Raw genomic sequence first — 14,277 nt, 5'->3', positions numbered from 1 at the left:
CCTTTTAAAAATCGGTGCTCCAATTGACAAAAGGCATCATGCATGACAATGGGATGTCTCGCCGCTGCGCTGGGCCTTGAACTCTGACCCCAACCTCCTGAGAGGATCATTCTTTAATCACTGTTAATTACTATGAACCCGATACCCCTGAAGAGTCTGGGAAGAAGAGATGTTCCAGATTTATTTTTCTGGACATTATTCAATTTCTGGACATTTATTATTCCATACAAACTGCATCCAAATGCTCTCCATTTGTCAGCACAGTCAAAAATCCAAACTAGATTTACAAGCTTTATGACATTACAGAAACATTCAGATTTACATGCCAGTCACAACAGTTAGGGAACGTGACCTTTCCACAGGGCGAGACTGGAGAGGCTCTTCTGTCTGTGAGCTGACATGATTTATTGGTGATATCATTCGACTTCCACATCCAATCAAAAGCCACAAAAGGTCTCTCCAACTTAGGGAGAGACAGCCACTTCGCTGTCTTTTTATGCGCACTGGGACGTGCTTCACTGGAGGATATCAACGATCACAAAGACAGAGAGAGAGGAGTGGAGAAATGTGGGAGGGCGCTGGTTAACAACCTTTACATTCCCTTTATAATGGTTGTCTGAAATTTAGGATTGGGATGTTGTGCTGCTGTGGCTGACTATTTCAAGAAAATGTCAGTGGCAAATGTTTCCCTCATTGTTAGGTAACATGATCGACGAGCACAGTTTGAGCCTTGTACATTTCATATTTGTAAGCGGCATCTTCGCCCACTGTGACCAGCGGAGCTCTGTCCCTCTCTGACAGGTCTGTGAGAGCGTCCGGCCTAATGAACTGAAAGGTGACATCGTTGACATATCTATATAATCACATTAATTATGTGCATCTGTGCTGGAGGCCTCGGGCCCCCTCAGTCTGCTCTGTGGACTGCAGCGGGCCAAGTCAGGCTGTGGTTGCTATGGAAACCAGTGGTATATATTTGTGTGTGTGTGTGTGTGTGTGTGTTTGCAGGACCCAGACATGCCCTACAGACTGGGCCCGGTCTTGTCTCAGGGGAGCAGACCAGACATGACCCCAGTGAGAGTCTCTTTTCATTTTAGGGAGGAGAGATGACGGAGAATGGACCGGGGCTCGACTCTGCTTTTAGTTGAAATGGAAAGGAAGGCAACTGCTCTGTAGGGGCAGCGTAACAAAATGTTCAGGCATAGTTACTGTGAGACAACCAGCTGCGGAAATGAGCCTTTTTGTGCTGAATGTTTTTTTTTTTTTTTTTTTTTTGAAGACATACAGGTCCCCAGGCTTTTAAGTAGCCCATTCTAGTTCCTCTCGTTTGGTGGCTGCATGGTGAGTTGCCTGACAGGGGCCAGACATGATAATGAGGGAGTGTGTGTGTGCGTATGTTCAAAAAATGGAACGGAGGTGAATAAGACTAAATAAATGGACACATGAAAGCTTGATAGCTACACAGCAGACGACATTTTATCTGTCTTTGGACTGAATGTACATGAAAAAAACGAATCACACTGTCCTCTCAAAAGAAAGATGATGAGCTAAATGTCCTTTGTAGAATTAAAAGGAATCAGGCCTGAGGGAACATAAAAATCAAACCTTTTTTTATTTAAAAGGAATCACAACAAATGTCAAATAAAAATCAGTCTCTTGTTCTGTTAGTGAAGCATTCAGCAAACATATAAAACCTAAATCCAAAACATCAGAATACTGATAACTTGGTTTTTCATGCTGATATTAATCCACATAACTGCATTAAAAAAAAGGAGCTAGATCCACAGCAGCACTTGAACTTGAAACCCTTTACCAGCTGGCTCACTGAATCTCTGCAGAGTTTGTCCTTGTGTATTTCTTAAACGTCTTCAGGGTGAACCACTGAACCTGGGTCCACTCATAGAGATTCATTAGATAATTAATCACTAATAGTTAAGGCTGGTCCTCTCTGCTCGGCAACTTCTCATTCAGATCCAAATATTGTAAAAGAAGATGACCCCTTGTGGACAATAAGTGTAAATTCATTCCAACCAAGAGTCAGAGGATAGTTTGTCGTTCGCAGAACAAAAGTTGGATATGCCGATCTAAAACACACTGATGTACAGTGCACAAAAATACAGTGCAAAATAAACGTACACAAATAATGAAAATCAAATATTCTTCAATAAAAAATGTCATTTCTGAGTTTTTAAATGAAATATTCTATGAATAATTATACTCATTCATTACACAGTGTCTCATATATTTCTAAATATCAGTATGCACTTACAAAATTAATCTGCTATGGTCAATTATAGACAAATAGTACAGTACATCTCTATGTGTTGCAATAGTTGATTGTAATGCATAGCGACAATATTCAAACACTTTGGTCTTTATTTGAAGCAGATTGTCATAAATATTGTTATTGACAAAGATGAAACTAAAATTTAGTTTTTCCACAAACATGGGAAGAAATTTGTTTTTTAAACTTCCGAAGGAGACGAACAGATTTTAAAGGATAAGTTCACTTTTTTTTTTTTTTTTCAAGTCTATACCCACACATCCATATGTACACTGAAGCAGTTTTTGGCCACTGGACTTGTTCCTCCTGTCTAATCAGAAGAGATCTTACAGGGGACAATAAGGACAGTCCTCATTTTATATCGAAATGCATTCTACACAGTATTTTTAGTACAAAATTCTCATTGTATTACATTGTAAGACACTTTCCTCTGTGAGAGATATGCTCTACAAATAAGCTTGACTTGATTATCCCTCTGTCTCAGCAAACACAAAGAGGGAGTTGAATTAAAGCCTGAATTTTAGAGTGCATTTTAGTGCAGAATGAATGAATCCTTCATTTCTTAAATTAGGATTGCATTATGAAGAGATCTTTTCATGGCCTATACAGACAACAGGACCAATTGTGTTCACCAAGAACAATTTCAGAGCACACATGAGCTGTATCAGTATTGTTTTAAGACAAACAAACAAACAAAAAATAAATAAATGCACCTTTCCTTTAAGATGTCCTCGTGTCCAGGCACATTTCACTATTTCAGACAAGGCCAAGGCTCCACTGATGTTTGATGTCTAACTGGTTTTGAGTGGGGAGACCATGTCACTGATTTTAGGCTAAAGGCTAAAACATTTAAGCTTATATAACAACAGGGACACAAGGTGTAGAGGTTTGCTGTACACAGAGACTCAGTGGTTTGTTCTGGCTGGCGTAAACAGTCATCCTCCATTCCCATCTGCTTTGCACTGTAACATTTATACAAAGACAGTAGAGTGTAATTTTATAGCTATTTTCCAATTTTCACACCAAACACTGAAGGCCGCTGTGATATATGATAAATATGTGACGTAGACATGTTTTACACTTTTGGAGAAATTCAGTTGGTCCCACTGTGCTGCTGCTGTAGCTAACTTCAACAAAGTCACTGAACAAAACAAACAAATTGGTTTTTTTTGTTGTTTTTTTTTTTGTTTTTTTTGATTCACATTATCTCAATACAGAAAACTAAACCTAACCAAACAAAAAGCAAATGTCTGTATGCATCTGTCTCCTCATGGGATCAATCAAGTGATGCAGAGAAAAATTTGCCTGGGAGAGACCAGCTCTGTGTGAGGAGACAAAGAGAGGGATGATGGGGACAAATCGACCCCATCCTGCTATCTTCTGTGTTATACGTGTGTGAGTGTGTGTGTGTGTGTGTGTGTGTGTGTGTGTCTGTGTGTGTGTAACAGAGCGCTGGTTGTGATGGAAGATAGCTGATTGAATGGGAGATGCAGCAGCCAGCTATCTCTGCCAGCCGTCACTCATCTCTAACTGCCTGAGCGGCTGCCCTCCTTCCTCTTCGTCCTGTGGGTAGCCAGCTTTGGGAAATTCCTTTGTCTCATTGGCCGGCCGGGTTTCTGGAGGGCTGTGGCGAGCAGAACCGGGGTCACTCATTGGAGAGTGCTGCCTGAGATGGTGTAGAGGAGGGGATGTGGGTGAGGACATGTGCTCAGGAGAGCTACGCTCTGATTTGATGCTGAGGTTGAGGGAGGGCAGATGTGGAGAGGTTGAAGAGCATGACTGAGAGGGGAAGGAGCACCCTCCGCTGGACATCCTGGAAACAACAAGAGGAAAGACAAAAGAAAATGTCATCTGGTGCAAGTAGCTGACATTTGCTATAAAACTGTAAATGTGCCATTTGGAATTCATTTGCCAGTTTCAACCAGGATACATCCGATAATAAAACATATAAACAACAATATATGATTTTGAGGCACCAAATGCAAGCAACACACATGAACATGTGATTCAATATTTCCAGTGAAGGGATCACTTCAAAACAGCTAAGCATACAGCTTTCCACACTAAAATGTATTACTCTGTGTATATGTTTTTCATGTTATTAGCTATTTATGTGTTACAATTCTATATATATATAATTGCTATACACACACACACACACACACACACACACACACATATATACATATACATATGTACATATATATATGATGTCATCAGCCCAATTGACTTGGAGTAAAGAACTTGTGGGGCAAAGAACAGTCTGCAGAATGATGATTCCATATTTTATCTACACGGTGCAACTGTATTACACATTAATATGCTTACCCTGGGCTTATATGAGGCCCATGGGGCTCCTGAGGCGGCTGTGCTGTTTGCCAGGGGTTCACTGCTCCTCGCTGTAGACTAACAGAGTGATAAAAACCAGGTTGGCTGTACTCTGGAAAGAGAGAAAAGAAAGGGAAATAATTTATAGTTTTAAAAAGTTGTCAAAATATGTATTTTGATAAATCAGCATCAGCAAATGAAATGATATATTAGCCTCACCTAAAGGGAATCGTTCAACATTTTTTGAGAAATATGTTTACTCACTTTCTTGCTGAATGCTAAATAAGAATAGTGATACCACTCTAATGTCTGCACAAAACTGTAAGTGTACAGCTGAAGCCAGCAGCCAGTTAGCTTATCTTAGCTTAACATGAAGAAAAATGGGGAAATAGCCTGGCCAGTTAGATAAGTGTTAACTAGTGTGCTTTACTGGTCCTAAGACGTGGATTTTCTGTATGTTAATCTAAGCTAATCAGCTGCTAGGGGCAGTGTCATTTTTATTATACAGAGAGGAAAGATGTATCAATTTTTGGATCTAACTCTATCAAGAAAGTGAATAAGTGTGTTTTACAAAATGTCATCCTGCTCCTTTTAAGTGTTTTTTCATTTGCAGACATACCAGAAGCCCCGGAGGAGGGAAGGCCGTAGCCTCCCAAACTGTGGCCCAGCAGCCCAGCCTTGCCCATGGCTACCATGGAGCTGCCGCTGTGCAGGCCCTGGTACAAGAGACCCCTCTGATGGACAGAGAGAAACTGTCAAACTGAAAGTCTCAAGTTTGTGGTGATACAGAGACATCATTGACAAAACGTATGAATATTATAATTGTAAAAGAGTCTATGAACAGTATGTGTTAGATTCACTGACACCTATTTGATCACACTGGATAGTAACAGCTACTTACAGCAGAGCTGTGGTTAGCACGTGTGGCAGCCATGGCCTGATTAGCAGCATCTCCCCGCAGGTTCTCACTGCCCGGGTTCAGAGGAGGAGGGCTTTTCATGTCCAGAGCTCGATTCAGGTTGCCGTGGGAGAAGACAGAGTAGCCGATACCTACACAGTGAAAGAAAACAGCAGGAAGTGAAAAGAGATGTGAGCTTGTTTCACTCACAGAAGAATCATTTATTTTTCTGTGACATTCTACACCTCCCTCTGCTTGTGCCCACAAGTGTGATAAAAACGAACTTCTTCTTTTGGTTTGACCTTTAAATTACTATCTGATCTTTATGGGACAACGGGCAGCCATCATTTACAAGTTCATGTTATACAGTCAATGGTCCCGCTGAACTGGAAGAAACCATTTTCATCATTGCCTGAAAGCGAGTGTCCCTCATTGGAAAAGCAGCATGAATACATTTAAAACACTGTCAGTGACATCATAGTGTGTCAAAATGGTTAAAGACTGTAGGGGAGGCTGACATGACTGGCAGGTGTGATACATGCTGTACAGAAACCACAGAACTGGTTATAGCCGCTATTACACTGGTGGAGGGCCAGTTTCACAAAACAGGCCGAGTGCAAGTGTGGATTAGTGAATACACGCACGCACGCACACACACACTTCCTGTGAGTTCACAGCCAGCTGCACAAAGGTTGACAGCACATATGAATTTTACAGCCAAGTATTTAGCAAGAAGGCTGGAGGAGCGTTTAATGGATTTTCGCTCAAAATGCCTTGCAGCTATTTTAAAGCAGAAAAATGTTCATTGCTCAATATTTCAAACATATGGTAACAAATGGTAATATTCTGTAAAACATTACCAATTTGTAAAAGAACAGTTATGAGTTGCTCATGTCTTTAATGCCACTAAATTAAAAAGCTATTTTGCGTCCAGTGGAAAGTGCTAATTTATGTCAGTGATTTCTTTTTTAAAAATTGTTTTGTAATGAAACTTTATTACTGACAGATTCACTGACAGGTTAAACACTGGTATTATAAATGAGTATAATACGCTCAACACATCATCACATCTCTTAACTGTCAACATGCTTTTTCACAAATAGTCACAAGACACATTCCTACATGTCCAGGCAAACATTTCAATCCGTAAATAACATCTTTGTTATACTACATTCTGTTGTAGTGTTTGACAGGACCAGTCGAGTTAAGCTCACCTGAGTGTGGCGACATGAATGCACTATGTGCGTGTGGCGTAGCAGGGCTAGAGGAGCCGGGTCTGGAGCTAATAGCTTTAAAGCCTGGGGGTCTGTGGGGTGCCATGCTGGATCCAGAGTTGGGAAAGCCGTTTTCACAGCCCGCAGACACCAGGAACTGGGCCTCCGGTGAGAGCAGCGACGGAGCCTGAAGTACAAAATGAACATATAATAGCAGCAAGTCAGGAAAAATCATGTTTTATCCTGTGTATTTCTGTGTCAGAGTCAATATTATAAGTTGTTGACTGCTGGAAATTAAAGCTGCTTAAATTCATTAAAACCTATTAAAATTCCTTCCTTCGGGTTGTCACTTATTGTTCTTGGGTGATTGTGTGCTCATGCTTGTGGTGAAAGCAGCAACAGAAATGTGTGTGTTGTGTGTGTGTGTGTGTGTGTGTGTGTGTGTGTGTGTGTGTGTGTGTGTGTGTGTGTGTTTGCGGACTGACATAGAAGCGCTGGCGTGCCACAGAGAGATCCATGCCCTCGCTGAGAGGATATTTGTCTGCAGCCACCTGCATGCTCTCCTCACTGTCGAGCTCTGAGCTGTCGAGACCGAGACCTTTCCTACGCAGGGTCTGATGCAGAACAGAAAGTGCATGTGGAAAATTACCCACAGCGACAGAAGACTTAGAAAAGCAAGAGTGACATACGAAAGGTTTTATTCTAAAAATATAACACTATATATATCCATATTTGTAAAAGATGTCATTTAAAATTCATGCACATGAGATAATTCACTATGTTTTAAAGAATTTGAATTTATTTAAATGTATATTAAATTTTTAATCCAGCTTCGCTGTCATTTCCTTTAACAGCATCTTGGACACTACCTCCAGTATGTCTGTGTTGGTGCGACTCTCATGCGGCTCGCTGTACTCTGTGTACTTGAGCAGCACTTTGTCCATGTCTGTGCTAGCGTACTGGAACAGGCGGTTGGTGCTGTTGAAGATGATGAGGGCGATCTCACAGTCACACAACACGCTCAGCTCATACGCCTTCTTCATCAGTCCAAACTTGCGCTTGGTGAAGGTCACCTTCGGCAAGAAAGACACAGAAAGAGTTTGAGTGGCCTAAAACTCAAATATATGAGTGTGATAAGTGCTTGAATGTATGCATGAAATAAATCAACTTGGAGCCAAATTATTAAATAATTTGTAGCAGAATTTAAAAATTGACTATATATATATATATATATATATATATATATATATATATATATATGGTAAAATATGGTAGAATTGAAAAAATATTTATTGTTTTTTTAGTGGAAACACAGGAATCCAAACTGATCACTTGCAAATACCAACAGTGTTGACAGTTCAGTATATTGATACGGCATAAAATCTCAAGTTTGTCCCCGAAGGCTTTACAGCCGGTGCAGAAAACAACACTGTCTATCCTCAGACTCCCATTTCAGATAAGGAAAAACTCTAAAAACAAAACAAAAAAACCCCCAAACCTTATCACCAAAAAACATTCAGTCACAAAGATCAGATATGAGAAACAAATTGTATTTGCCAGCACCCTGAACATGGTTTAATACCTTTTTCTTTTTTGTCTACACTGATTTCTTGAGTGCACCTGATGTGTTTTTTCACACTGTTCTCACTCCCTTAAAATAATATTACTGCTGAGTCATTCACAATGTTTGTGTTCATCTCATGTACTGATTAAAATATTAATAGACTATGGACATGATGTGAATAATCCCCTCACACAGCAGTATCATGCTGACGTTACCTCAGTCTGTGGTGACTGTGAAAAATCAGTTGTATGTAACTGCTGACTGGGAGTTGACGTAAGATCACACTGTGTGTATAATCTGTGTTATCAGTGTCATCTTCCATCAAGTTGATAAAAAACCTCCTTTTCTGTATTGTCAAATATATCTCCTTTTTAGGCTTTAACCATATTTCCGCTTTCCATGTCATACTGTGTGATAGTGTTAGGGTGCAGTCCGCACTGTTCGGTGTGTGAAAGAGCATGAGAGCCATTATTGCCCGTTAAGCGCTGAACAAAATCTCACATTTGCTGGTGTTTTAAATTTTAGCAAAATTCACAGCATTCTTTGCAGTAAGTCTCACAGTCACCCAACATTGCATTTACATGCATTTGACCCTAAAGTGACCCTCGAGAAAAAACGAGGGATGCATGCTACAGTTATTACAAAATAAAAGCTCATTCCAGACACCATATACATAATACAATATTTGCAATACAATACATGTAATTAGCAATTATTCCTAAACAAATTAGCAGCAGGAGCCACATCTCAGCTTCACATGCAGAACATACTCTATGTATTTACAACCAAGCTATCACATTATGTGTCGTGTGTGTCCACTTCCTTGGTACACTCTCAGTTACAACTACAATATCTGTGTAGAGAGATGCCTACTCGACTTTCTACTGCATATCCTGCACATTAGCACAAACCATACAGCATGCTGCTGTATTGACTTAAACAAGTCAATATTAGTAGTACTACTTAATCTTGAAGTAACAGAGAAAATCAATCAATCACAGGTCCCCGGATCTTAAGGTGACATATTCAAACGTTCTGTTACGTCCAACCAGTCTAAAACCTAGAGATATTCAGTTTACAGTGATATACAAGAGACAAGAGCAGCAAACCCTCATGTAAAGAAAAAGAAAAATATATATTTTACAGATTGTCACAGAATGACCACACAATTGTCAGTCATTATATATTACATGCATACAAAAGTGTTCTGATTTAAATTCTAATATAATGAAACATAAGTGATATACTGCATGTGTGCGCCCACCTGTCTGTTCCTCTGGTCCAGAATACGAGAAATTTGTATTTTCTTTCTTCCCATTTTTTTCTGCCGTCTGTGACTCTGACACCTGTAACCAAAAACATGATAATGTTAGATTAGCAGAGTACAATAGGTTTTGTATAATCAGCATTCACGCTGCTGCAGTGAGCAGCACTAAATAAATGTGATATTAAACCCTAATATTTACAGCGATTCCTTCTCTAGTTCAAGGAAAAGTAAAAGCTGATGAAAAACGTTTCTTTGGGGCCTGATGTCGGGTTCACATGCACTAAATGTCTCTAAATGTTTTGTTAATTATTGCACACAGAATCTGCATTTTACAGTTACAACAGTGATGTCCAATAATACTTCTCTCTAAGCTCATATAATTCTGGTGGGAAAATGTCATCCATTTGGTTTAAGTGACTGAAGTCCCTTCCCCCTTGGTAAGGATAGGGTGTTTATTTTTACCACCATGAGGCGATGTGGTCTAAAGTTAGAGCAGCCCTTGCCGGGCCAGCAGTCCACACAGTCTGACACCCCCACAGTCTGGGTTACCCCCGGGCCAGGAGCACAGTGCTTGACCGCGCCACGCAGCCCCAAGAGACAGGGTTAAAAATATAGTCTGTGGCTCCTTTTAAAGATTCAGCAGGCAATAGCTGAAACCAAACAGTAGAAGGAAAAACGGTGTGTTTTTGAAAGATGGCTGGTGCTAAAAGCCACCCACTCCTCTCTCATGAACAGCCAGGTCAGAAAAAAAAACATGTAGGATTTTGGAGGGGCAGAAGACACAAGACATGGATGGATTGTGGTTAGCCTGAGAATGTCTATTTTTGAAACTCACACCCGCTGTTTATCTGTTTTTCTTGGTCTAGAAAACCCCCGTTCCTGTCCCTGCGCCTATAGGAATGTATAGAGTGGGATGGTAAAGAAATGTGAAATCTGAGGAGATTTTTTTTTCATTCTTAGTATCATTGGAGACTCTGCTGCAACACCAGACAGCACCAAATTCAATGCACGTATAAAATTTTCTCTGTGTATGAGTTACCTCCACGTTACGCTCACTGTCAGTCAAACAACTACACAAAGTGGTCTGACTCCTCTGACCTGACCATACAGAGCTTCTCCAAAGCCCCAAAGGAGTTTTCACTGGTTTTCCCCCTTAATACTAGCCATGTATCGGACTTCTCTATATTTAGTTCCCTGTCCCTCCTGATGGTGCCTGAGCGGATATGGCGCCCGAGTTCCCACGACCCCTGAAGTGCCCGCTGCCCCTCAACATAAGCTTGGCACACAGGCATCTGGGGCATTTTTGGAGGAATCCACCTCTTTATTACCTTATAAAGTCCTGTGATATTCACTGCGCTCGAATACGCTGCAGAGACAAGACACACCTCAGCACAGACAGCTGCAGACAAACTCATCAGGGGTGCTGTCTCTGCGGTAAAACCAAGCGCACTGCAGACAGACAGCTCTTGCTTGTAAGTAGGGGTCCACAAAAACCAGCATAAGTCTGTCTATTTAACAACTCAGCCACCACAAAGGTCTGAACTCGCAGCAGGTTGAGCTGTTCTGTTTTTTTTTTGGTTTTTTTTGGACCTGAAGTGAGACAATTTAACCTCACATCAAGGCATGTTAATGGTGAGAATAGAGGGAAGTGGGACATATGTTCTAAACAGGGCAGAAAGATCTTTATCTCACAAAGTTCCTCTCCTCTCAGATATAACCAAACGACAACTACCACCGCCACAGACAGCCGTGTTAGAACACATGACTAGCTGGATAAATATAGCTGTACCTCCAGCCAAACGGTGTAGAGTTAGCTATAGAACTCTGTGTGGTTTAGTAGGTTTGTTGAAGGCCTAAAGGCCGAGACAGGCAGGAAAAGCCTGGCTGTGGCTGCACATCAGCTAATTCTGGATGTTTTCCCGCACAACAACTGCCATTTGAGATCTGTGAATGCACTAGAACTCAAATTGTCCACTGCCTGTCACCTTTAATCTCTAGGCTCAACTCCTGAACCCGTCACCACTGAGACAAGGTGCACATTAAAAGAAAAAGCAGGTCTTTTTTGTCACCGCTAAATGTCGTCAACCAGTCCCAGAAGTCCCTATGATAAGGATATGATTGCAAAACAGAGTCATTGTACATCCTGTAATAGAGCAATAATTGCACACGCACGCACTTGCCCCAGAGTCTTGAAGCTTCTGTGGGGAAAGACATCACATTTATCAGACACCTTCCCAGAGGCCAAGACAGTGGAAAAAGTGCAGACACACAGGCGAGGCACCAGTAGCCCTGCTCTCTGACATACACCCTGGGAGCTTCTGTCTAATCACCAGAGACCTCACTGGGGACAACAATGCACATGCACAGAAAACTAAAAGCCTGGTCAACAACAAACAGCTTTAATAGGTTTGATCGGTTGGTGTGACGACACTTGCAAATAAATTGCACTAGATGTTTTTCTTGCTGCAGTGAACTGTATGCATGAATGAGAAGGGAAAAAAGTAGGGCATTTGTAGAGTATTGGGTGTTCTGCTTCGATGGTTTTCTTTCCATGAGTCATTCAGAGCATTGTAAATGTCTCAAAAACATGCTAAACACGTGCATGCATATTACTGAAAGAAGCAAATGCCTTAGGCTGTGGTGGCAAAGCATCACATGGGTCCATGTTCGCAGTGCTGTCGTTGGTGTTATCAGTCTCCCCAAGTGGGGAAATTTAAAATCTTAATACATTAAGTTAACTCTCTCTCTCTGCATGTGTCTGCTCCACTGCCCTGCTGCTGCGACATATCATTTTTCACACTTTTCAATCAGTCATGAGCTGATTACACAATAAAATCAATCACAAGAGAAGCTGCATCCTATCACGACTGCTGCTCCGCTGCCATACTGAGCCCTCTCTGCTGCAGCAGCAGTGCTGTAGCAGTGCGTGTGACACCTAACCAGTCTGCTGCACAGCCTTGCTTTCACCGTTTTAGTCATTTTACACACACATCAACACACATTTATCACATCATGGTTCTGCGTTGAGGAGGGTAAACTGTGAAACCAGACCCAAAACTGCCTCTAAAAATAGAAGGCTTGAACCACATGTGCACAAACCAATACATAAATCCTCATTACAAAGAGTGATGGGCAAGAATTGTAACTTAGAAATGTCTGAGCCATTCATATCAAAACTGAGATGTATTCTAAGAAGAGGAAACTCTTTCTCAGTGATATTTATGACACTTTTTGGCCTGTGATAGAGGTTTTTGATCACAGCATCTTAACTTAAAGAAAGTCATTTTTATGTTAAAGGATACGTAGCGTATTTAGGACGCATAAATATGTTTGTGTGTGTGTGTGGGGGGGGGCGGTCAGACATCCTCAGGGTCAGACAGTTCATGCAATCACCAAGCCTTCATAGAGTAAATGGTGAGGAAATATTTGTCTAATTTTAACAGGAGATAATTGAATTGCCTTGATATTTTTGATAGAGCCAGAATAGCAATAGTACCACGCGTAAGCACGAGCTGAACATTTTGATCTTTCCACGAATAGAGGAAGAAAAAAAAAAGGCCTTTCGTGAGTTTGTAAAGTTGTTCGACATCCAGTGGACTGTACGAAAGTGTGAAGCTGAGACACACCTTAATGACAGCTGACAGAGGGAAACTCCTGTGAGTCTGCTCTTTTGAATGAGACAAAGACAAATTAAATTAGTCGCAAGAAAATATCATCTTGAGCCAATGATCTCATGCAGGTAAAAACAGCAGTTTCATCAATGCACATTTTGAATGAGACTGAGCAGTGACATGAAAGGGCAACAGGTTGAGGGGATGAGTAAAGTAAACCCATCTATCTATCTATCTATCTATCTAGAGAGTGAATCTAAGTGGCTGCTTGTTACTTTGCACCTCATATACTACTCATAACAAAGACAAATGTGGAGCAAACTGAGCTGAGATGCTTGTCAAAGTCGAACCAGTCTTTCTGCTCATTGCACCCCAAGATTCATGGGATGTGTCTTCACCCAAAGGACGCGGATTCATCTTGCACATGCTAAAAATAAAAACTGTAAAAATACACAGCTGGAAAAAAATGTTTGGGGATAATTAGACCTAATAAATTGCTGACGTCATTCAAAATAGACCGTTTAAGAATAGCCCGTCTGTCCCCGAGTTGCCAAGCATCCCTGTCTAATATAGATGCCTCGTCTGTAGACTGCTCTCAATAACACAGCAACAGGTACTTTACTCACAGCTGGGTCGTGTTTTTTTTTTCTTTGCCACACAGGAAACCCCAGGAAACTTTGCTCATTTGCCTTAAAAACCGAAATATTAAAAAAAAAAACCTAAACCTACGTGCTTAAAAAACAAAACCAGAACATCTGATCTCACCTGTTCCTCGATCTCCTTTTTTCTCTGTTTACTTCTGAGTGTCAGCCGCTCGAGCGAGACCAATCAGACCAGGGAAAAGTTACAAATAAAAAAAAATCGACAAATGTTTAAAAAAAAAAAAGGCAAAAGGAGCTTTGCCTTGTGTTCTGGTCCCGTGTTGATGTAGAGATATTATTCACCTGGTGCAGTAGTAGCGGATGGTTCAGGAGCGCTGCTGCTTTCCAACAGCTGGCTGCCGCAGCCCGCCTCTCTGTTTCACCACACCCCGCCTCCTCGGCCGTGCCATTGGACGAGCTCCCCCGCCTCCTCAAGCGCAGACACCCAAGGCTGACAGGGAGTTACACTACCT

The 14,277-nt window shown here is 41.2% G+C and overlaps 1 protein-coding gene across 1 annotated transcript; it reads right to left on the bottom strand.

The window, feature by feature from the left end:
* Nucleotides 1-1,590: 1,590 nt before the first annotated feature.
* Nucleotides 1,591-14,145, bottom strand: mef2b (myocyte enhancer factor 2b). Its single transcript, XM_018670247.2, has 9 exons — nt 13,929-14,145; nt 9,550-9,631; nt 7,591-7,794; nt 7,207-7,335; nt 6,722-6,908; nt 5,511-5,659; nt 5,229-5,343; nt 4,610-4,721; nt 1,591-4,094 (listed from the first exon to the last, which is right to left on the bottom strand). Exons 2-9 carry the CDS (start codon nt 9,601-9,603, stop codon nt 3,782-3,784), a joined length of 1,263 nt encoding a protein of 420 aa, XP_018525763.1. The 5' UTR covers nt 9,604-9,631; nt 13,929-14,145; the 3' UTR covers nt 1,591-3,781.
* Nucleotides 14,146-14,277: the final 132 nt, after the last annotated feature.

The sequence above is a fragment of the Lates calcarifer genome, linkage group LG17 (genome assembly GCF_001640805.2).
Source record: "Lates calcarifer isolate ASB-BC8 linkage group LG17, TLL_Latcal_v3, whole genome shotgun sequence".
Lineage (NCBI taxonomy): Eukaryota > Metazoa > Chordata > Actinopteri > Centropomidae > Lates > Lates calcarifer.
This window is presented reverse-complemented; position numbering and strand designations above follow the sequence as displayed.